The sequence below is a fragment of the Dromaius novaehollandiae genome, chromosome W (assembly GCF_036370855.1).
Source record: "Dromaius novaehollandiae isolate bDroNov1 chromosome W, bDroNov1.hap1, whole genome shotgun sequence".
NCBI lineage: Eukaryota > Metazoa > Chordata > Aves > Casuariiformes > Dromaiidae > Dromaius > Dromaius novaehollandiae.
In genome coordinates, this window is record NC_088130.1 from 51,122,308 (window position 1) to 51,146,213 (window position 23,906).

The 23,906-nt window shown below is 38.2% G+C and overlaps 1 protein-coding gene across 1 annotated transcript; it reads right to left on the bottom strand.

The window, feature by feature from the left end:
• Nucleotides 1–292: 292 nt before the first annotated feature.
• LOC135324480 (probable ATP-dependent RNA helicase DDX4) lies at nucleotides 293–21,960 on the bottom strand. Its single transcript, XM_064500972.1, has 13 exons — nucleotides 21,948–21,960; nucleotides 20,896–21,138; nucleotides 20,187–20,228; nucleotides 20,075–20,113; nucleotides 18,788–18,930; nucleotides 16,124–16,278; nucleotides 14,107–14,236; nucleotides 12,970–13,136; nucleotides 10,086–10,231; nucleotides 9,232–9,331; nucleotides 4,473–4,743; nucleotides 4,226–4,333; nucleotides 293–922 (listed from the first exon to the last, which is right to left on the bottom strand). The coding sequence occupies exons 1-13, from the start codon at nucleotides 21,958–21,960 to the stop codon at nucleotides 842–844; spliced, it is 1,638 nt and encodes a 545-aa protein (XP_064357042.1). The 3' UTR covers nucleotides 293–841.
• Between the last annotated feature and the right edge of the window lie 1,946 nt (nucleotides 21,961–23,906).

Here is a 23,906-nt window from a genome sequence, read left to right on the forward strand (position 1 = left end):
AGTCTAGGAAGACGTTCTGGACAGCTCTCAAACAAGCTTTTCAACAAGACAAATAACACAACAGTATGTATGCTTGTCAAAGGCAGAAACATTACACCAGATGCAACATGAGGCACCATCCTTCTCAAAAGACAGCTCTGTACAAGCATCAATTTCAGCTAAGTTGCGGATGTAGCCACTGAACTTTAGTTCCATACAGAAATACATGAATATGTGCATCAGTTCACGAAGCTGCAAATGACATAGGCCTTTTTGCACATTTGTCATGGAAACAAAACACCAATACAAAACATGATCCTCAAGTATTTATTAAATAAGTGTTCACAAGTTTAACAGCACCTTAAGATAAGCCATCTCATCATTTGGTACAAATTTTATAACTGACCTGTAGAAATAGGAAGAGACATTAAGTTTAGATGAGCTCTTTATATAGAAGCCTTTCCCAAGACAGGTTTTCACAACACAATTTTTCCATGCAAAATTTTGATAACAAAGTGGTAATTTCAGCAAATCTATTTTCCACTTACAAAACAAACAGGGATCAAATTCCACATCTTTATAGCAACATATAAGCTGCCAAGTATCAGTGAACTCTTACTGAAAGTTTTAACACTTAAAGAAATACCTGAAGTGTTTCTTAAAAATGGCTTTTGCATTCTTACATGAAGTGATAATCACAGGGTTCACCATAACTGAGTATGCATATGTTGTTGCAGGCATTATTATATGATATCAGCTAGCCTTTAAACATTGTGTTCCATAAAGCTCAACAATAAGGAACAGTAAGTGCAACAGCTCACAAAGCACAACAGAAAACAATCTAGTTTGGTACTAAATGAGTTTAATCCCATGACTCAAATGCACTTGCAGTGTATGACATTCTCATTCCTCCTGGGTTGGTGCTGCCTCTGCCTTCATAATTCTAGGAAACAATAGATATTAGTTTAGAATCAATTTAACATCCACATTCAATCCTTTCACAAAAGCTGTTATAAAACAATTTTACCCTTCTGCACACCTGACTCGCTAAATGTCATTAGAACATCATATTTAAGTAAAGAAGCTTTTATCAAACTTCTATGCATTAGGTTTTTAGACCCTAATCCAAAATTAAAACAATTTTACCAGCCTCAGATTTTATCAGGTGAGAGAATAACCTTTCTCCAGATTGCCAGAGACTTCTGTTCAAATCTAAGCTTCTTCTCTTACCCAACACAAAACAGTTCACTATAGCTTTGTGGAAAAACCTTTTTTCCACTTCTTAAGAACCACTGTCTTCATTACTTTCCCAGTAAAATCCTTTTGAAAAAAGGAATTGAGCCCAGTGACCTATACGATTGTTCTTAAGTAAACAGACAAAAGCCTCCAAACAGATTCCTTGTTCAAATCGACTACTATAAAACGGTCTTTTAAGCATTCAGTTTGAAAAAGAGTGATCACATGCACCTGAGGAGATTTGCTTTCTTCCTCAGTGAAGAAAATGAACATTATTAAACAACATGCCCATGTTACAGTAGAGGCCTATTCCAGCTGATACAGTGACAGTAGCAACTAGAACAAAACAATAGATACAAGCCTTTTTCAAGGGAGAACAGAGAAGTATGCTGACTATAAACAGTAGAAAAAGGTAGCTTTAATAGTCAATTTCAAAAAAAAAAAAAAAAAAAAAAAAAAAAGAGGCTGATTAGGAACATGCAGTTTGTTAGGATCACTGACTTCAAGAGGTCTTAAAAGTGATTAGAAGCAGCAGCACTACCAACAGGAGGAACAAGTATTTATAATTTGGCCCTTGCCCTAAGCATTAGGAATTAAAACACTGAAAAGCATTTGCAACAGTTTTGGACACCTCTGGCGGGTCTAAACTGAGAAAGAACTTTGTGTCCTTTTCAAGAACTTCAAGGTTTAACGATGTCATCAGCTGTAAAGAAAAACAAAATTGAAGAGACTGAAGTTGCAAGCAACAATTTTCTAAACTTCTCTAACTAGGAGTTGATTAGAAAAAAGTTCCTAATTCTCAAGACTACGAAGAGGGGAGGGTAGAAGAATTCGAGCCGCTAGAGGAAGAATTTGATGATCTCCAACTCAGTTTGTGTACTACATATCTATAACTAAGAAGGCAGCATTCCCAAGACATTACAAACAGCAAACAGTTTTCCCCTGAAACTTTTCTGTTCAGAAGTCAGTGGGTCAAAAGTCACAGTCAGATTTTGTAATTGAGAGGTCAAGGACATGAGAGACAGGCTCAGCCCTAGAAGTGACAGACTTCATGAAGCGCTGGAAGACTAAACTCCTTGCAGTGATTAGAGATGTATTTTTGGAGGCAATCTAGATTCAAAGGTTGATGAGATCCACCTTTGGAAATAATCTAGATAAAAAGCATGCTAGAACAGGAACATAAAAAAAATCTACTGAGAGAATGACTGCTAGAAATTGCATTTCCACAGCAAGGAGGAAACAAAAGCTTAAGTATAGATAACTGAGGTCCCATGGCGGTCCCTTGGGTCCATGAGGACCTAAAGGAAAAAAGTCAGTTCTGATTAGGGGGCTGGCAGATAAGTAGATGCACCCAAAACACCCAGTACTTTCACTAATTACAAGATGCAAAAAGGTAATTCATGAAAGGAAGATTTGAACTTGAGAAACTAAAGCTTCAGAAATGACATGAGCAAAGACAAGCAGCAGTACTTATTTTCCCCTGTAGTCCCTAAGATAGTATTACATTTGGAATGCAACTGACACGACAAAATTCTTAGAAGCAAGAGATCAAGAGGCTTTTAATGAATGCATCAAAATCCAAGTAGACAGAAACAAGAAATACCAAACAGCAGTTAAAAAAGCACTGAAAATAGGAGCACGCATGCTCAAAGATACATGCCCTGCATCAAAACCAGAGAGACTAGTGTGCATCTTACATGGATTCCTTAAAGAAAATCTTTTCAGTTCCATACCGGAAACTAGTGGGACTCACTACCAGGACTCACTTGAGCAAAAAATAAAGCTACTCCCTTCCCTATGAGGTGACATATCACAAGTGCCACTTATTTTCAATAACAAAGTTTTTAAACAAGCCTTCAAAGGGTATCAAAGATGATCAACAATCCCTTTGAACAAGGGAACAAGATCAAAATCTACTTTGTAAGCCTTTCTTCCATGGCTGTGCAAAGGGTCTCTTCTCCAAAGAGCCCCGTGTATAATTTTTTGGCTTTGATCAAATCCTTGCTAGGAAGCAACAATGTTTATTAGTTCAATATAGTTAGTTAAGATGAAGCAGATCTTGGGTCACTGCTTCCCCAAAGCTGCTATTGTAACTTTCCACAGTGCAATTAATCATGTAGTGATTCATGAGCACTCTGCTTGTAACAAAGATAACAGATGCAATGGTGAAGAGACAGACAAAAGCCATTATATCTTGTGGGCAATCAAGAACCACACCCCTCCCCCCCCCAATACTTGCACAAGAAAGTTTCAAGACACTTGGAGTATGTCTACAAGAATGATGCAAACTATATTCTACAACCATTTTAAATCATCATGTATCCATTTATAAGTACACACAGCTCTAGCTTGCACTAAGCAAGTGAACTACAGCAAAAAAGCTCTGAAGCTTAGCTTCTTAAAAGTTCTGATAAAAGCAGCATCAGAATATACACAATCAGCCTCAGGATGGGGTTAGGCTGAACAAGAAAAATGAAGAACAGGAAAACCAGAATTAGACACTGGGACCAAGAAAATCTCTTTCCGTTAGAGATGATACTGTGTTTGTAGTACAGCAAGAACTTAATTCTGAATTCTGCAGAAACCAACTGAATTCTGCAGAAACCAACACAAGTGGCCAAAACACTGAAATGGGAAACAAGATTTGCAATTTGTGCTTATCAGTTCTCTCCCAATTCCTTTATGTCTTACTGTAAGCATAGCATAAGCTCTGTGGAACTACAGCTTTAGGGCATGTTTGCACAAACCTTTTCTCCCAGAGCAATTCATGACACTGCACATAAGACTAACACAGCTAGTAAGGCTGTGCTGTAGAAGTCAGGCAAACTAGTTATCCAAAATGAGCTTCAGAAATACCATGAGCATTTTGAAGATGCACAACTAAGGTGACGGAAACTGTTCCAGTCAAAATAGTTTCAGTGGCACTAATTTCAATATACACAGCTAAACATGCTTTTATACTGACACAAAGTTTTAAAAGCCAGTACTTGAAGTTTGTTTCCATACTTACTTTTCGGGTATCAACTGATGTAAGGACACTTCCTCTTGGAACACTAAGACCAGTTTCATGGACACTAAAAGAAAATTCTTCCAGCCAAACTGGAACCTCCTGCTGAGCCTGCATAATTAGAAAAGTGAATTTAGAGACTTTGACTACTTTACCAATTCACAGTTCTGCAAGTGTTCCAAAGTAGCTACTTAGTACATTAAAGTCCTCCCAAAACAGAAGAGTGAACACAGTAAGATTTGAAACTTACATCTGAAAGCACTTTAACTAGAGATTGTGCAAGATGGCCATCTGAACCATTATCAAAGAAAGAAATGGCTTTGCCTGTATTTCCACAACGACCAGTTCGTCCAATTCGGTGTACATACTCTTCAATGGTGGAAGGAAGATCAAAATTAATAACATGCTGAACGTTTTCAATATCCAGGCCTCTCGCTGCCACTGAAGTTGCCACAAGAACTGGGCATTTTCCAGAGCGAAAATCCCGAAGAGCTGTTTCTCTCTCTCTCTGTTCCCTATCTCTACAAAGAAAACAAGAGTTAGAATAGATATCCAAGAAAAAAAAAATAAAGTCTGTAATATTAAGACACAAGCTAAAGAGCAAGGAAGATTCACACACAGTAGTTGTCCTTGCAAAAAATACCTACCAATTTGGAATTTCCTGATTTAACTGATTTGCAGTAAGGCACATTAAGTACTTTAATCTAAGCCTCTAGAGAAATTAGATTTTTTTTAAAAAAGAAACATATTAGGACTATTTGAACACTACATGTATGGTCCACTTAGAAGCAATGGAATTATCTCAAATATGAGGCAGTGAAGTGGGAAGGAAGGGTGCTAGGGCAACCATAAGAGAACTGAAGAAAAGGGAGAGAAGACAACAGGACTTCATTCTCAAGGATTTAAGTTATTTCCATGCTTTAAACAACAGATTCAGATATACCTACAAAGGGTGCTCTGTCACAGATATATCTCTTTGAATTAATCTCCTGTGTCAAGGCAGTAATTACAAGAGAGATTTACGTATCACATCCTCCCTAAAGAAGGGCCACTTATTTACTGATAGTTTCTTCATGCCATAGTTAGATGTGATTTCACTGCTGCTTTGCAGTAGAGAAACAAGAGAACAAAGGTGAAATCTACCTTTTCTCCTGTACAGAACATTTGTCAGACATCGCAGAAAGTCACCAGACAAGAGTACAGAACTTGCATTTGCTCATCCTCAGGAGGGCAAGAAACATTGGTTCGCTACATTTGGTGTTTTTTTTGTTGCTGTTTAACATTTTTAAAGAATATTTACTGATTAATTAGTACTTACATATTGTAGATCAGTTTTACAGATGCTCTTCTGTTGTCCAAATCAGAGAACAAATTAAATAGCAAAAAACACAGTACTTGGTTGAATCCAACACAGGCCATTTAGTTTACTCTGGTATGACTGGTATCCCAGAGAAGAGCAGTTAAGAAAGCTATCCTAACTAGTTTCCAATTAAAAACTGAAGTGAATCACAAATCAGTAAAATTCACGAGTTTAGCAGCTTGCATGGGACCAGTTACCCTTACTGTACCTTAACTTACAGTGTAGTAATTGTAAAGCAATGGACAGGAGCCTCCTCCAACAAAAGACAAGTAGTACAATAGCAATTCAGCTACATGCTACAGGTCAGCCAAGAACAGAAAACCAAATCTCAAAACAACCCTTCACACACACCTGTAGAACTGACAGGGTACAGAATACACACAAGCATTTTGTATCTGTGTACTATGATCAATTTTAACGTATCTACAAACAAAATAGTCTGATGTTTCTCAGAATGCTGTCCAAACCATCGTTTTCTTGACAAGACTTCAAAAGTCCCTTCCTCCAGTTAAAAGATGCAAGATACTGCAAAGTTGGTTTTCATGTGGTGAATGTCAACATTCAGTTTGCTTACCTATATTCTGAAGTGTAAACAACCACTGTGATACTGCATATTAGCTCATCACTTAAGAGATGGACATCTCTTTTAGATGGGTTTGGACCTGGAACTAGTGAGTATTTCACCTTGTTTCTCACTGTTGTGTACCTGACCAAATGCTAGTGAGTAACATACAAATGCAAGTTAGAAACATTCTTTTCAGACCAATCTCCTTACGAATGCTGTAAAAAGTCCATGAACACATCAAGGAGGCAGACTTGACAGCACGTCTGTATGATACATGATTGGACTTACCTTGTCACCTCTGGGGAAGCCTGTAAGACAGAGTGGAAACTCTACAGCTGCCACCTGAATTCCTGAAGCACCCCATTAACACAAAAAGATCCTCCTTAATCACAATGTATGATGACAAAAGATATAGTAGAACACGTTGCTTATATGTGTTTATTACATTCTAATATATTTAGCATTAAGATCATCCACTTATGAAGATTTTGAACAAATATTCATTCAAGCACTCTAAGCAAACCAGTACTGCTCCACATACCAGGTAAGTTTCTTAGAAGGTTGCTTATCAGTAACAAGACCTTGACAATGTATTCACATACATATTTGTGCCACTGTGCCACTTGTGACTCAGACTGAAAACTGCCCGGAGCAGTAGCATAGGCATCCACCTTACCAATACAGGCAAGGATATAGTTTTGGTTTCTCTGTATTTGCAATAAAGAGATGGACAGATGTGGACCACATATCAAAAAGCTGTTATTGGTAAATAATCTTTTTGTTAGAAGCAGTCCTTGCCAAGCAGCATTCTCATGCACCCAAAAGCTGAAAGTAGGTCTCCTGTCCTTCATATCCCAGATCTACTGGATTAAAACTCCTGGATGCTTCAGCAGTACAGGAGCTTGAACACTTGAGAGGAACGGGTAGGTATTCAAACACCAGGTAGAGAGCTCTCAAAGTGAGGCTACTTTAAGCCTCAGTTAAATATGTTCTGATGACCAAGACTGCTCAAGTAGCTCCGTAACGTGTTAAGCTGGAATCCACTACACTCTGAAGTTATGTACAAGCACCTATGTCCCTTGGACCACTAGGTATTCCCCTCCAATTCAGGAACGGCTCTGAAAGGCTTAGTAACATGAACAGAAGACACTATCCTGTCAATATTCATGTCTTTCTTAAGCCTTATCTACAGGCCAAATCTAGGAAGGTTTTTTTTTTATTCCCGTTAAGCTTTGAGGAGAGACTTCTGTGATAAACTTGGGATACGTCCTTGCAGTTCAAGCAGGAAGTCGAAAGTCACTCTTGTATCAAGGTCAAACTAGAACCTAGAGTCTAAAGGGTCAACTAGGGTTTCAAAGACAGCCCTCAAAGTAGATTCCACATACAAATCCAACTAACTTAATGGGACCACAAGGACAGCCATGTGTGGAAAATAAGCAGGCCAGAAGGATGGGGCCAGGCTCTTCTCAGTAATGGCCAGTGACAGGATGAGAAAAAAATGGACAAACATCAAATTCCACTTGAACACAAGAAAACACTTTATTGTGACGGTGGCTGCACACTGGAACAGGCTGCCCAGAAAGGTTGTGGAGTCTCCAACTCTTGGAAATATTCAAAACCTGACCACACACAGTTCTGGGCAACCTGCTCTAGCTAACCCTGCTTGAGCAGCAGGGGTAGACCAGATGATCTACAGAGGTCCCTTCCAACCTCAACTATTCTGTGATTCTGTACTAAAGAGTTTCAACAGGAGGGTGGCCAGAAGGGACTAGCAGTTTCTGCCGGCATTCACTTGGCTGCTGACCTTCACCAACTTTAAGCATCTTACATAAGCACTTCTTCAGCTGGCTGAAATCAAAACTAGCAGCAATTAGTGGTAACTGCTGGCCCTGCTCTGAGCATGAGGCTGTACTAGATGACCTTCTGAGGTCCCTTCCCATCTGAATTATCCCATGATCCTATGAATTGAAAGCCTTTACTACTATCTTCCAACAGCTCCATACCAGAATGAAATCAAGCATATCCTGCAAGCTTGGAGATGTAAGCTAGCCTTCTGAAAGTCAGCACGAGGACAACAAAACTGTCTGAAGAACTGTGGTCCCCTCTGATCTGGCAGTGTGGCTTTTCAGCTACAAATAACTGATAAAAAAAATTCTACAACCCTGTAATGAAGTGAAACCAAAACAGCCAAGCACAAGTCTACTTTCTATTGAGGGAGACTTGAGAGAGATCCTCAAGAGGTGTCAAAAAGCAGTTATCAAAGCTGCTATGACCAGTCAAGCACAGGACATACTGAAAGGCAACTGATCCATCAGTGAAATGCTACTGGAGCAAACTAGAAAGCTGCCAAATTGAGGAATTGATAAGATCATGACAAGAAATGGCTGGTTATCACTCGAACCATCTCCATAAATCCTGGGCCTAAGTGATTGCTTAGGAAGTATGGCATATGATCCTCTTGTTCTCAGTCTAAATAATTACAGTACCAGTCAACTGGAAAGCTCACAGAAGTAAAGTATCCTGCAACATATGTATGGATTCAACTATTTTTTCTGCCTAGAAACAGACTGGCAGACACATGTCTTTGGATCACAGGATTTCTTGGGAGTACAAATGTCCTCAGTATCCAAGTCTTTTGAAAGGCAAGGTCTTCCAACTGCAGCCACTCTTTCTCAACATTCCCCACAGCGATACATACGTGCAGCCGCACTGGCTACTGAGTAATAGGATATACCCACAGACCAAACTTTCCTAGCAGAAAATCTTTCAAGTGGCCTTGGCACCATTTCCACAGCTTAAGAGACAGCTCTTGATCTTAGAATTTACAAACCTGCCAATCAATCCAAAATCCAGATGAACAGAGGCCTTAAAGCAATAGAGCATTTGAAGTGTGGTCAACCATGAAGATACATACTCGGCAAATACAAAGTAAAAACTGGCTTTCAGAAACACTACATTCTCAACTGGGTGGAGCTATTGATTACTAGGGCAGCTAAGTTGGATAGATATGGCCAGGCAATGAATCTCAAGAAAAGCTTCTTACAAGAAATAGTATTAAGTGATTTTCACATAAAAAATACTTACCCGTGGATGCTAGTGGCTGGTATTTTTTCTTGACAAAGAAAGGCTGCAATGAAGTCCGTTTTTTTCTTTGTATCCACAAACACCATGGTTCGTTCACGATCTGTGTTAAACAAGAGTTCAGATCTACTGCAGTTTGAAACCTAATGCATTTTCACTATTCACACCTGCAGTTCTTACGTACATGAGAACTAGTTACACAGTGTTAGAACTGGTTTTGAGTAAGGTATTTAAGGTATGATTATGATTTCTTGCCTGCGTTAAACTGATTATATTCAATCCATCCATTTCTAGATCAATACAGAAACCTAGCCGAAGACTATTGCATTATATCTTTCTCCTCAAAAAATATCAGGAAACATTTAATTCTGATCTGTGGCCAAGTCCCAGTACGCAACCTACTTCTAGGGCATATGGCTAGAAGTAACAAACCATTCTGAGCACTGAGCAACAAGACAGACCATATTATAACTCCAAACTGCTTCCTAGTTTTCAGAGTTAAACAGTAAGATACATTCTGAGCAAAACTGGAAATAAAACCCAGACAAACTGCAAGCAATACCATAGCTGCTAAAGCAACTACTAATTGACCATTTAGAGAAATTCACCACCTGGGAAGCTTGTCTGCTATTACTCAGTACAGGTGAGACCTTGTCAAATACCCATTTGCAGCACAAATATGCTTAAAAATCTCAAACTCAGTTTTAGAATAGCAGCATTCCCTGGAGAGTGCTTCAAACAATAGTCTTACAAAGTCTATACTGAGCCTACTAGAATGGAATCATGACTGTTGGCAGCAAGAGCAGGGTTTAAAGTAAGGATTTTGTTTATTCTGGATTAGTAATAAGGAAAGTTACCTATGCTTTGCAGAATTTGTAACAGTTTCTCCCTCTTGGAATACTGAGCAACCTGAAGAATACTTTGCTGAACATCACTGCAGGCTCCACCCGCGTGTCCAACAACAACAAATAAATATTCAGTTTTCAAAAATTCACCGGCCAGCCTTAGAGAGAAACAAAATTGAGCAACCTGAAGTCTATCATGCATCTCATTTTGTAAGACTTACTCATGTATGTGTAAGCAACCACAACAATTACTTATTTCATTCCTCACAAGGCAGAGGATATGTATGCATTTTAGAGTGCTATGCATTTTTTAAAAATGCTAAGAAAGTTAGTATTGTTTTTCAAGCTGCTATACAAAAAAGACCAGTAAAAGGTCTATAGAACAATTACTTCCTTGCAGCTTTTTGTAACATGAACACTACATTTCCTAGCCATCTCAAAAGAATTACAGATACATATTTGAAGTAAAACAGGATACTAACACATATGCCCACATTGACTGTTATCAGAGCACTGTTTTGTAATTATCTAGAGGGAGAGGGGAGAATCCTACAAAGGCCTGAATTCAAAACTTACCTTCAAAAGACAGCACAGTCCTTATTGACTGTTCAACAAAAGCACTGCTTAAAAACATACAGCTATCTCACTGCATTAATCTACAGTTTCACTTATTCAGAACAGATACCATCGGCAAAAGTCAAGTTCTACCTCAATAACTGTTTGCTCAGTTAGTGTTGCTCTTTAGCTACCCCTTTCGCAGGTGATCTTTTCTGACAGAAGTTTGCCAGAATAGACAACTCCTAGGAATGCCCCGTAATAGTTGAGAGGTTGCACTAAACTGAACTTATCAGCACAGGTATGCTTAATATCCAGCAGCCTGCCACAGAGCAGCTGCCACTGCAGGGGGGTGGGGATCAGATAAGTTAATCTTTAAGTGAAAGTTGGCAACCTCAAGTTTTAGAGGAGCAACAGCAAGCAAGCTAAAGACCTAAATCTCCCAAGGTTATTAGAGGCTTAGTATGTTTGGTCTTAACATCTGACTGGAAATTAAGATCTCACTGCGAAACAATCCTGAATTGAAAGCAAAAGGAAAGATTAAACCCTTCAGAAACTGCTTAGTAAACAAAACAGGGAGGGAGAGAAGAAAAAGAAAGAATTCCTTTTACTGGATGACAAAGCCAGAATTCCTCATTTCAAATTCACACATCAGCTACAAAATGCGTGGTGTTCTTAACTCCAGTACATGGAAGAGCTTTATGAGTCAGACCAAATGCCCATCTAATAGCCAAGATCCAAGTCCAACCACAAAACCAAGTAGCATGGTAAAACTTAACTTGATTACGTCCGCTAAAAAGAAGTCTAAATACAAGCCTGAACCCACCAGGGCTAGCAAAAAGACTATCTTGTCCTGTACCACCTACCAAATTTGCATTGATAGGACAGTGAGGAAAAACACATTGGCTTTCCTGACTCCAGGATCAAAAAGGCAGCAAATCCAGGGAAGAACTGACTCCAGAAAAGGAAAGTTTTTGCTCTCTAAAGCGAGAACATTACCAGTAGGTATTCCAGTTTCAAAAGATGAAAAGAACGTTATGTATTTCCAAATCATGATCCAGCACACAAGCTACTGAAGTCTTCTACCAGTGCTTGTAAATCTTGACAGTAGAAAGGTAGATTTGGTTCTTTATAAAGCAGAAGCAAACTGTAAACACCCTGCACAGCAGAAGGAATCTCCTTTCAGGTGCTGGTGGTTATGGTATTCTTGACTATCACCTCTCAGTATGTAGCAAAACACACAGGAAGAGCATTAGCCAAAACACATTGATAAGGACAGCAGCAAGGCTCCTCTCAACCCTGACACCTTAACCATGCAGAGCATACTCCTCTTTTTAAAGGGAGGCACTCAATCTTCTCCCAGGGTATAGTGAGAATGCTTGATTCCCTGCTGCATAAACAAGCCCCATTATTAGTTCACTACAAGGCAGCTAAAGATGTTTTTATCTTGCCTCCAAAAAAGATCTTCCAGGCCTGTTGAAAAGCCAGAAGAGAGCTATCAAAAAATGACCCACTGAAGCTCCAGTATGGCAATGGTCTGATCAGTTTACATATTCTCAAACCGTAAGAGGCTTACAAATGTTTTAGTCTGACACAACAGTATCAATACCACAAAAGCTATAAAAATTCTCAAACGTTCAGATTCAAGTTTTAGACCCTCCCAGTTTAAAAACAGATCATCAGATATCAGTTTCTTCAAAAGCAGAAAATAATGAATACTTCCCATTCACCTATATGAAAAGAGGTGTTTTGTTCTGTTACTCCTTTGCTCAGCAACACTATCTGTTGCATCTTGCTCAAAGTCCAGAAAGGGAAGCTTTAACGGTAGTGAGTCATAAAGCTGTAAGACACATCTAAAACCCACTGCCAGAAGTTTTAAACTACAAAAAGCAAATAGTGTGCATGCACACAAGAAAGGATTCTAGATCAAAGGCTGGTAACTTGAGCAACGGTTTGCTTCTCCCTGTTATGCCTTGATACCAAAGACAGCAGTGCCAGCACTGCTTGTGAAAGAGTGGGATCACTGCTTTTGAATTTACACGGTGGCAAGCGATGGGGCGGGGGGACAGATGGGGCAGTATGAGGACTTTTGCAGAAAGGAATTTAAGAACTTTCACAAACTTCTAAAGTTGCTTGAGAGTCCCCAACCAAACTAAGCAATTCATCTATACATAAAAAAAGGAAAGCCTTCAACATGGAATGTTAACATTATAGCTTTTCAGTATCTTCTAGCAAGTTTATAAGCTTCTAAACATAAACAGCATCCTTAACTCTTCAGATAGTTATTTTTTAAAACATACAAATACACCTTCAGATATATTTCTACCCTTACTCTACCTACCTCTGAACATCTCCAGGAAAAGTGGCACTAAACATCAGTGTTTGACGTCTGTCCTTTGGCGGCATGCTTGGGTAAGAAATTAGCTTCTTCATCTCTGGACCAAAACCCATATCAAGCATACGGTCTGCTTCATCTAGCACCAAGTATTTCACTTTATGCAGACCAATCTGTAGATATTTCAGTGAAAGGAAAATTTATTGGTTCATTGACACTGACACTTCTAGAATTTCCTATTTGGCGAAATCCAACTTTTACTTATTTCTTTCCAGTGAAAGTCTAAATTTTTCCACAGTTAAAGCCCTATGTTCTCCTCAGGTATTATATTTTGTTTACATCCCAAGCTCTATTTAACTTTTTTAGCTTACATCTACACTAATTCTGATAGCATGCTTACAACAAAGTGTTTCAGAACTGGGTCAAGCAATGTAAATTGGGATGGAGCCTATTGTAGATCAACTATTATTACATCCATTTTGAAATTATGCCTGAACTTGAGATGTTTTCTCCCACCCTTCTCGCCATCACACATTCTCAAAACCACAGAAACCACAGTTTTATCAACAAGAGTGTTTTTTTCCAAACTTCATTTGTTCAGTGCAACATCACTGAGCCACCATTTTGCTATGCAGCAAGTTTCAGCTGAGAACTTACAATATGATGGCTGGAAAAATATAAATACAAAGATAACATTACTACTAGAGTTTATTATTTTGAATAAATCAGTATAAAAATATTAAAAGAGTTGATATTAGCAAAGTAGTTCCACAGACAGCTAAACAGCCATTGTAGCAAAAACAAGAAATCAAGTGAAAATCCAGTATGGAGTTTTCCCCACAAGGAGTAAGAAAAGGGTGTACCATTATTTAATACGCTAAATTCTGATACAAATCAGTATTTTCCAGTGCCCCTGAAAGAAACTGGAGAGATCTAGACTCAAGTTACTCTTTCAAATGTTTTATGGTACTTGGGTATCTCAAGAGAAGCTCAACTGTAGTTTAAGTGCACAAATAAATACCACATACTGACAGGTTTTCATGGCTCTTTCTTTACTTCTATCAACTTTGAAGAATGAATGCCAATATGTAGCCAAAAGGCTAAGAGTGCTTAGGGAATTTGGACTAAATTTTAAGATCTTACCTTCTCTCTTCCAATGATGTCCATAAGCCTTCCTGGTGTGGCACACAGTATATTACAGCCTTGCATCACCTGACGAATTGAATGACCTGTTTGTGTTCCTCCATAGATCACAACAGGCCTTATGCAAGTCCTACATACAGAAAATATTCCGCTTACATATTTATGTAACTGAACCATGGGTTTTTTTTTTTTAAGCCTCAAAACACACAGAACTCACATTTACCATGAACCAACTTGTTTAGCTTGAGTGGTTTAACTTCATCATACAGCACAGCTTATAATCAAAAGCAGGACCCAATTCAAACACTCACTGTAACCTCAGTGAAAGTTCCCATTCATATTACATAGAGGTTGTGTATGTGGCTTTCTGTGAAGAAACACATTGCATCTCACCTGCATTCTTCCCTCTCCCTTCAACTGAGATATAATCCACAGTATAAACTGAAATAACGTTAGACATTTTTCTGTTTTGTATGGCATACCGGCAGAAAAAGGAGAGGAACTGAAGTATGCCTTTAAAGCTTCAGATGTAATCTTATCACATCTCACAGGGCCAATGTGACAATATACACAGGTGAATCAGCTTGTAAGACAAATAATCGTATCAGCACACAGTGTGCCACTCAAGCATTAGACAGCAAACTTGTTCCAACACTGAACTGTTTAGTACTCTTCCTACTAGGGGCATCGGTTAGATCTATCAAGTAAAGCTACATCAGATTTTCTTCTTCGGTAGAAAAAGACAACCTCTACTAGCAAGTACTACCTCATGCAGTTGAGCAACAAATACAAGAGTTTATCTTTATAACCTCCTATTAAGGCTTCTACTTGCATGCCATGTGTAATTTGTATATTCACATCCAAACCAGCTATTTTTGATGATAATCATTTCAACTTCACATGCAACAATGATGAATCAGATAAACCCGCTGGTTTTTTTTTTTTTTTTAAACCCTCGAACTGGAACTTTGCAGAATGTTTTGGCCATGAATAAAGATGTTGGACTGCTAACATTTCAGCATGTATCCACTACCAGTTAGTAGTGGATATATTTTTGAACTAAAAGGGCTTAAGAGCACCATGAATCTGAACTGAGCAATATACACAATTCCTTAAAGGCAACAGATTAGCACACACCCTGGGGAATTGTTTAACTGCCCTCCAGATGCATGTCACTTTGATTTGCTTCAGGGCTGCTGCAACAGAAACTTTCTAAACTCAAAAGCTAGTTTATCTTGAAATAACCTGTATCCAGTTTCAAAGACACTAATTAATCAGCTACACAGGTAGAACAGTTTGAGACTAAAAAGAGCTATTCTTAGTAACGCATTTGGCAAACAATCACACTGATATGATGCAACTTCCCCAAAGCAAAGAACAGCCTCCAGCACCGAGTTTCTTTGAAAAACCAAAGGCAAGTGCAACCTGTCACTGTGCAACAGAAATATCGCTAGCAAACTAGTAAAAATGTACTTCATCATGCAACATCCAAGGGCTCAATGGCAACTCAAATTTTTGTTTCATTTTGAGGAAGCAGAGTTATCATAGCTTGTTTGAGCAGTGAAATGTTTTTGTTGGAGACCAATAACACTGGAAAGTCCAAACTACAGCAGTTATCACAAACTACCACAGGAAGTTAACTGAAACCACTATACATACCCTCTTACCCCTGGCAAAGATTAAAATAAAAGTACAGTCAAATTATACAAGGCAAATTAGACTTAAGTTATTCAAGTCATTCCGTTTTTCCCTCATAAAGACTACAGGGCAAGTTTCTGATTTTTCTCCTCTCCAAAATAGAGTAAGTCTTTTCTCCCCCAAGCAATGTCATAAGAATACAAGTTTAAATCCCCAACCATATAGTAAGAAATCTGCTAACCAGTATTACCATCTAAATCCAAGTACTTGTAGGCAATTTCACTTGCACAGAAAACCTTTTTGAAAGTGTTTGTGAAAAGATAAAAGTATTGCTATTAAGGCCAAATAAGCAGTATCAGGCAAAGGTACAAAAACTTACCCATACACAAATTTCCTTGCTTCCAGGAAGATCTGGTTTATCAGTTCTCTAGTTGGAGCTACAATAATACATTCTGGTTCTTGCTGCTCTTTAAAGCAACTGGCAGTTACGCCATCTCTCATCATATGGGCCACAATTGGTAGAAGAAAAGCTGCCTGAAGAGTAAGCATCACCATGTAAGCTATTTAGTCTTAAAATAATGTTTTCATTAGTCACACTAAAAGCTATGTGTCACTCTTACAAAACTAGAATGATACAGCACATTATCAACTTCAAGGAAAACAGACTGCAAAAGGAATGATCTCAACAGACTGCAGAACATTTAAGCTTATTTCTCCTTGTTTTAAGGTGCATGAAAACAACTCTCTGGATCTTAAGTGTCTAATAATGCAGGAGTAGTCATGCACTAGTTAACTTCAAGTTCTTCAGACAGTTCAACACGCCACACTGGCATACAATCATAATTAAATAGCCCAGAATAAAAAAAAATAAAGTAAAAAACTCTAAAACATTTATTTACAAGCTTTTTCTTATCATCAGTAGATATGAGAGATAAGCACAGATCTCCAGACTACTTAAACAGCAAAGCAGTAGCACATAGCTGCATCAGCAGTCTTACTTCCAGATAAGACTAGTTACACCCAGAATAGCACCTGTACAGCTACCCCAAAAGCAATTCAGAGTATTTATAGCATAAGTTTTAGGACATTTCTCCTCATCCCTTCCTCTAACAGACGGTTAAGAATGCATCTGCTCTTCAAAACTAATAAATAATAAGCTACATCAAGCTAGAATTACATGCTGCACTACATGTCAAAAGGCTATATTTAATAGCCTAATATTTTGATACAGGAACTGTTAGTGATTAGATTTTAGTATATTAGGCAGTTTAACAGGTTGAAACAAGTATCACCTCTAGTCACTGTACCATGATTAATACTGAATCACCTAAAACTACAGATCTGATTCAGATCAGATCACATTCCTCCTGCATTAGCCAAAGTGTGAGAAGGTGTTTGTGACCATCTTATACTTTTAGATCGGCTCCAGGATGTCACACCATATTAAAAATCTGGCATAAGCTTTTTAAAAAAATGTTTTGAACTGTTTTTTCTAATCAACACCTCCCACAACATGTCTATACCCCTTCTGATTCTGTATCAGTAGTCCTGAAGACTGGCCTGCTGTATCAAGCCACCAGTTCACTGAAATATTTTAAGAGAAATTCACCCTGACAACATCACTATCCATCCATCATTCATACTTGTGCTTAATACTACATCTGTCTAATGAATTAATTTGCACTGAAATGACAACAGAATTACACTAAATGCTTCACAGCAGAGGAATCCTTAATTGGAAAGATTGAGGCATCTACCTAAAAGTAAGGTCACACATTTTCAGGTATGTGCGAACACTTCAGAAATAGCTTACAGTTTTTCCTGATCCTGTCTGGGCACATGCCATTAAATCCCGTCCTGCAAGTACAATAGGAATACTGTACTTCTGCACTGGAGTAAGTTTAGAGTATCCAGCTTTAGCAATGTTCTTGTTTAAAGTCTGACAGAGGTTAGCTTCTTCAAAAGTCTGTAAGAAGATATTTTACAATACATAACCACACTTAAGTTACATAAGCTTAAACAATGGATGCTTACCATATGATATAGACATCCAAACACTAAAAAGCAATAATTTTGAGGGAGTCTCACTAGTCATCTAGATTGTTACGATTCCTACAGGAAAAGCCCCAAAGTTTTCTTCAACCAGCCCATGCCACTCAAAGTTGCCTGTAAGGACAGCAGACCTTCAGCAGGTCTTACTAGCTTTGAGAGAAAACTGCATAGAAGCCATGTATTACATCTTGGTTTAAACAGGTAAGCCCACATCATGGTGTCCTATGAAGCCAAATTCTGCAGTTTTATTTCGTGTAGATGTGCTCTTAGTTTCCCGGGTGATAGGGCTACTTTGGGAAGCTAAAACACCACCCCTACTGAGGGGGGAAAAAAAGCATGTGACAAAACCAGTTTAACTTCAGTAAGAAAACCATTTAGAAGATGAGCGGGAGGGAAAAACTGCATATTCTCTTCACTCACGGGTGCTGCTACCACTCCTCCTTTTCTTCCCCATCCTCCCCCAAAAGGGATTTCTTTGAAATAGCCACCTGAGATGATTAAGAAAACTGATACATATGTCTGGGAGCAAAGTTATATATTGCTTTTAAGCAATAAACTGTAGCCACAGCAAATAGGACCCGAAGTTACCAAAAAAATCCCACCCTGTCTGTCAAAACAAAGAGTATTTCAACAAATGCCCATTTAAGCTGTTAACGACCCTCCAATAACAGACTTCAACATGAAGACTGTCAGCCTTTCTATAAACTGATGTGAAAGATCTCTTTAAGGTCTAAAACACATATTTTATACAATTTAAGGACCATATTTCCTGTCCTGACAGTATTACTTTTTCTAGGCCATTTCTGTAGTTTGTAAATATCATTTGAATTCATATTTGTGTTTTTCAGAAAGGTCACATCTCTTTCCAACACAGTACTGTCCACAGGATTCAAAGTCTTTAATATTTTCATTAGCAGTGTACACTGGACTTAAGACACATCCCTGCAGAATCACACTCAACACAGCCTCTGAGATTAACGAGTTCACTCACTAGTATTGCTGGTGGAGGGTCAAGTCCTGATACTTCAACAATGCTTTGGTCATATTTGTCAAAATTAATTCCTGTCTGATAATGTGCAAAGATGGCTTCTTCATCATCAGGTGGAGGAGGGGGCACATAAGTCACCTTTGGACCTTAAGAATACAAGCGTACAAATTCATGAGCAATATAAAGAAATCAAACAGTGCAATTTTTAAGTAAGGAGCTACTGAAGTTCAGTTCAGTTGAATGTCACTTAGAGTTGCCTCCACTTTAGTGGAGGAAGACATCTCATAAATGAATTTTATTAAAATTTAGTTTTATACCACTAGCTCTAATACTCACTTGCAAGTATAAAGTCACTCTCGTAAAGCATTCTTGCCTCACATGTGCTCAAGGACCTTATCTGGAAAAGCTACTTATGGAAGTAAGGCTCTACCTTACAAACATGCAGAAAACAATTCTATCATAAAGGATCTTTACATTAGAAGTTGTGCCTATTCAATAATTTAATGCATTTATTTGTATACAAGGATATGATTACTTTGTCCATGGCAGCACATTTATGACCCTGTATACCTGTAAGATACTTTTCATGCTAAAAGTCTCAAAGTTTTAAAATGAATTATTTGATATTTACTTAAAGGTTAGCAACAGAAACTGTTTCAGAGGGACCTCAAAATGAAAAGGGATCATGAATGACTTATTCACACAAGAGTCAGTTCACTGTTGTCCTTTTGCATTTCAATAGGAAGAGAAAGGTAAAATAAATCCAGAATCATTTACCAAAAACACTCTAGGTAAGTAAACATTCTATTAGACTGTCTCAAACAACATTTTCAATACACGCTAAAAAGTCATTACATATTTTAACCTGATCTCCTGTATATATGGGGGTCATTCTATCCTTTACTAGAGCTCAGTAAATATATCAAGCATATTTTCCAAAAATGTTATCTTAAATGGAACATTCAAGACTGAAAATCCACTGCTCCCTTAGCAGTTTGCTTTAATGACTAACCACTTAGATGCTTGCACTACTAATTTAATTTCTTTCAAACTGTGTCTCAACTAGATAAGCACTACCTTTAAAAAGAAACAGCCCTCAACAGAAGAGTTTCTTCAGGTATAAAGAATTCTATAGCTATCCATTCCAAAGAGTTACTCATCTTTATTTAGGTGAAAACAGCCACATTATTGCTCAGTGATTTAAAGGTTAATGGAGTTTAAACATATCAACAGTAATTGCTTGGCAATTAATGTTACACACAAGTGTTTTAAGATGGTTGTATATCTTACCTGTATCACCACCTGTTTCACCAGCAGACTTCCAGGAACCTTAAGCAAGAGAACATTCTTTGAGTTAATAGCAAAGTGAAATTGACATGTTGCTCATAAAGAAGCTACTTACTTCTTCCAGAACCTATTTCTTCATTATGTCCTTTGTAACCTCCTGTTAAAGCAAGTGTTCCAAAATTAATTGCTTTTAGAGAAATGCTCATTTGATATATGTTCTAGGTAAGAACCTTAATGAAAAATGACCAGAAGCACTTAGAAAACTAAACAGTGGATCCCAAAACAATTGCAGAATGAGTAGTAATATTTAGGTCAGCAGTGAAAGCTTAGTTGTGGAAGGCCAGAAGGCAAAGGCTCAATGTTTGTGTTTTAAAGGGCCAAGAGAATATGCAGAAGCACAGAGCTTAGTAGGACCTGGCAGTAAAAATAAAAAAGGAATTAAATCCAGCATCTTGCTGATGACTGCACAGACTAGATGCTGAGTCTTATTTGATTCATAGTACAGAAGTCTCCTATCATCAAAACAAATGCAGTCATCCCAGATATGAGATGACCACCCTAAGACAGCTACATAAAATCACTTTTATCTTAAGACAAGAGAAGTGAGCCCTTCTAAACCAAGTGTATGCATGCTCAGAGCAGTTGTAGTTGCCTATAATCAGCCAAGACCAATCTTGAGCAAAAAAAGCATTTAACATGAAACTAAAGCCACAAAATGTCAGTTTTATAGCCTTACTTTAACTCTAAAGCAAGGCTTTTTTCCTAGAGCTGATGAACAAGAAATTCATACATGCTTATGGTTACAACTTCTTAATTTTAAGAACCAGTCAATGTTTCCACAAAGTCAGGAGATGCTTGTTTTACGCTCTCTATACAAGCAACTTCTAAATAACCAAAAAAGGCATAAAAGTCACTATCATTATGGTGACTAAGAGTTAGATGAGTATTTAAGTAAGGAGAAGTAACAGGATAATCTTCTTCAACAGCCACACATTTTGTCAAATCCACTCCATGAAGATTCTGACCTTGGCATCCAAACATTCTGCTTCTGTAGCTTTCACTATCACCTGAAAAAACAAAGACATTTATTCTTAAAAACTGCAGTAGCTCCTCACTATCAGATGTAAACATTTTATTAGTAAAACTGAGCTGTTAGGCAGCAGCATTTCCAGAATCCCTTTCCAGTCCTTAATCCTACAATGGTTAATGCTTTTTCTGTTTTATGTATCAGTGCTAGCCTCTAGCTACTCTACGCAGTAAGTTGCATTGCTGATTGCAAAGAGTAGGAACCATTAATATGAAGACTCTGCAAATAAAAAGGAGGCTAGAATCATAAACAAGAAATGCGAGACTGAATGAAGAGGATGGACAGGAACAGCTGGACATAGGTTCTCCTCTCAAATGTTCAGCTCAGGTCATTCATAAAAATCATGCTGAGAGACATTAACAATCTGACACTGGTATCACAGAAGTACAGAGATCCTGCAACACCTCCTTTCCGCTTCCTCATTTGCATTCCTCCTAAATGCACCAGCATAAAGAATAAAGGAAACGGATCAGGCAGCTTACTAATCCAACTGTTCATTCTCAACAAGATCTAATTGTTGACTTAGATTATTGCACAAATGTCGGTTCCAAAGAAGTAGCCAGTACAGTAACTTGGACCATGAATGCCTTTTCAGCAGCGATAGTCTTAAGCAACTTTGTGAAACCAGTTTCATTAAGGTGGTGACAGAGAATCAAAACAAAGATGCAACACAGTGTATGCAATCACTTTAACAGACTCATTTTCCCCTCAAAAGACGGAACACGCCTACACAGTATCTCTAATGTGCAAAAACCAAAACTGTTTTAAGAAAACCCAGGACTACCCTACCTTCATTAATCATACGATCCCCATTAGAAGGGCTTGACCACAATTCAGAGAAGGAGGGTAAGGAGACAGAACAGCCTACCAGAGCTTGTTCTGCTGCCCAACTATGGCACACAGCTGTTGAAATTGCAAGTGCTGAGCACATCACATCAGAGTTCCCTTTGTTAGATCCAGAAACATCCCCTGCCTTACTATAAAGGGACACATTTCCTATGCACCAAATTACTCTCAGGAAGAATTATCCTCCCACATGTCAGTCTCTCTACAGTCTAGACTAACTACTGCCTACAAAATCCCTAATGGTCATTAAGTATTAATACGTTACATTAATGGTGAAAGTGTTCTTAGCATCAGTCATGCACAACCCATTGTACTGGTTTAATGCTATTTCTGGTCTCAACTGTGAGATTTGGAGCAATGGATATTATGCATTAAGTAGCATGATATACAGGTTGCAAGTTACAGTAGCATCAATGGCAAAAGAAGATAGGATTACAAGGGAAAACTCTTTTACAGACCTCAAAAAGTCATTAGAATAAAGTCATCAGGAAGACCTGACCTCAAGCAACAAACCTTACATGTTGTCAGCCTGGACAGATCTAAAATATGGCTTTCCCTTGGTTGTGGGAGCATGTGAGTTTATAACTTATCCAAGTTCTAAAAATGCTTGGTGTGTGCATGCAAGGCAAGATATCTAACATTTGCAGTAGGCTACTTAATTCACACAAGGAGAACAATCAAGCTAATAGCATTTAGTGAAACTAAGTGTAAAGATATTATGTTGCAATGAATCAGCAATGAGGAAATCAAAAAGGTTCACTACCCCAACAAAATGTCTCACCTGTAGGCCCTCCAAGTGCTCCTCTCTCCCTAGAGGCAAGAAAACTGCCAGATTGAGGTCTGTCTCTTTGCTCATTTTTAATACCTGTAAGTAACATACAGGGTAATGGGTATTGCATCTAAAATTGTGTATAAAAGAGCATTATGAAGTATTGTGCTTAAAACTAGTATTATTTATTCCCAGTAAACCTTACAATGCAACAGCCCCAAGAGGTTCTTTAAAAATCCTACACATGCAGTATTATTCCCAGCGACAGTATTTGGCAAAGCAGCAGTCTACGTTCCATAACATAGCTACAAAACAAGAGCCATTTCATAGTTTTCACCTTTATACTTCTAGCTCTCAGAGCAACCAATCTGAAAAGAACAATCAAGTGTATGCTTTCTCACAAAACAGTCGATATAAATACACACATACTTAGACTTTGTCCAAAGCCTCCAGAAGCTCCTCTAAAACCTCCTCTTTGTGTACCGGGACCTTCTATGCTGTTCCTTTCTTGAAAACCTGTAGTACAGCATAAACACAACACTCTAGTTTGCCTAACTTTGCTGGGCAACTCACGTGCCTTTTATCCGATGACTATTCCTCTCGATCCTAATTTTATGAATTAGGATAACAAGTGATAAGTCACAGTGATTGAGTCAATCAGCATAACAAGGGATTAAGTCAAGACTAAGTGATTTGCCTAAACACATTCCCAAAGGAATAGGGAGAGAAGGAAAGTCTATCCCACCCCATAGTACTGCTTCTTGCAAGAAGGAGATCATGCATTAAGTCTTGAAGTATTTGAGTGTACACATGTAAGTGTTTAACAGAGAGCTCCTCACTTACAAGTCTTCAGTTTTGACGCAGCTCAGTTCAGTCCTCTGGTTCAGCCACAGGACAACTCAAAGGATTTGTACCTTCTTGGTTTTAGTAACCAGGTACTATAGTGAGGTAATATTCTATTTACCACCTACTATGCAGCTGGGATTAACAAGTCTTAACACCCTACATAACAGTCTTTTGTTTCTCTTTTCATTCTCCTATGAACACAGTCCATAAGTCTAACATTAACACAGAAATCCCCACCTTGTAGACAGAACGTATTTTTAATTTCTGCAAAACCAGGAACAAGTTCC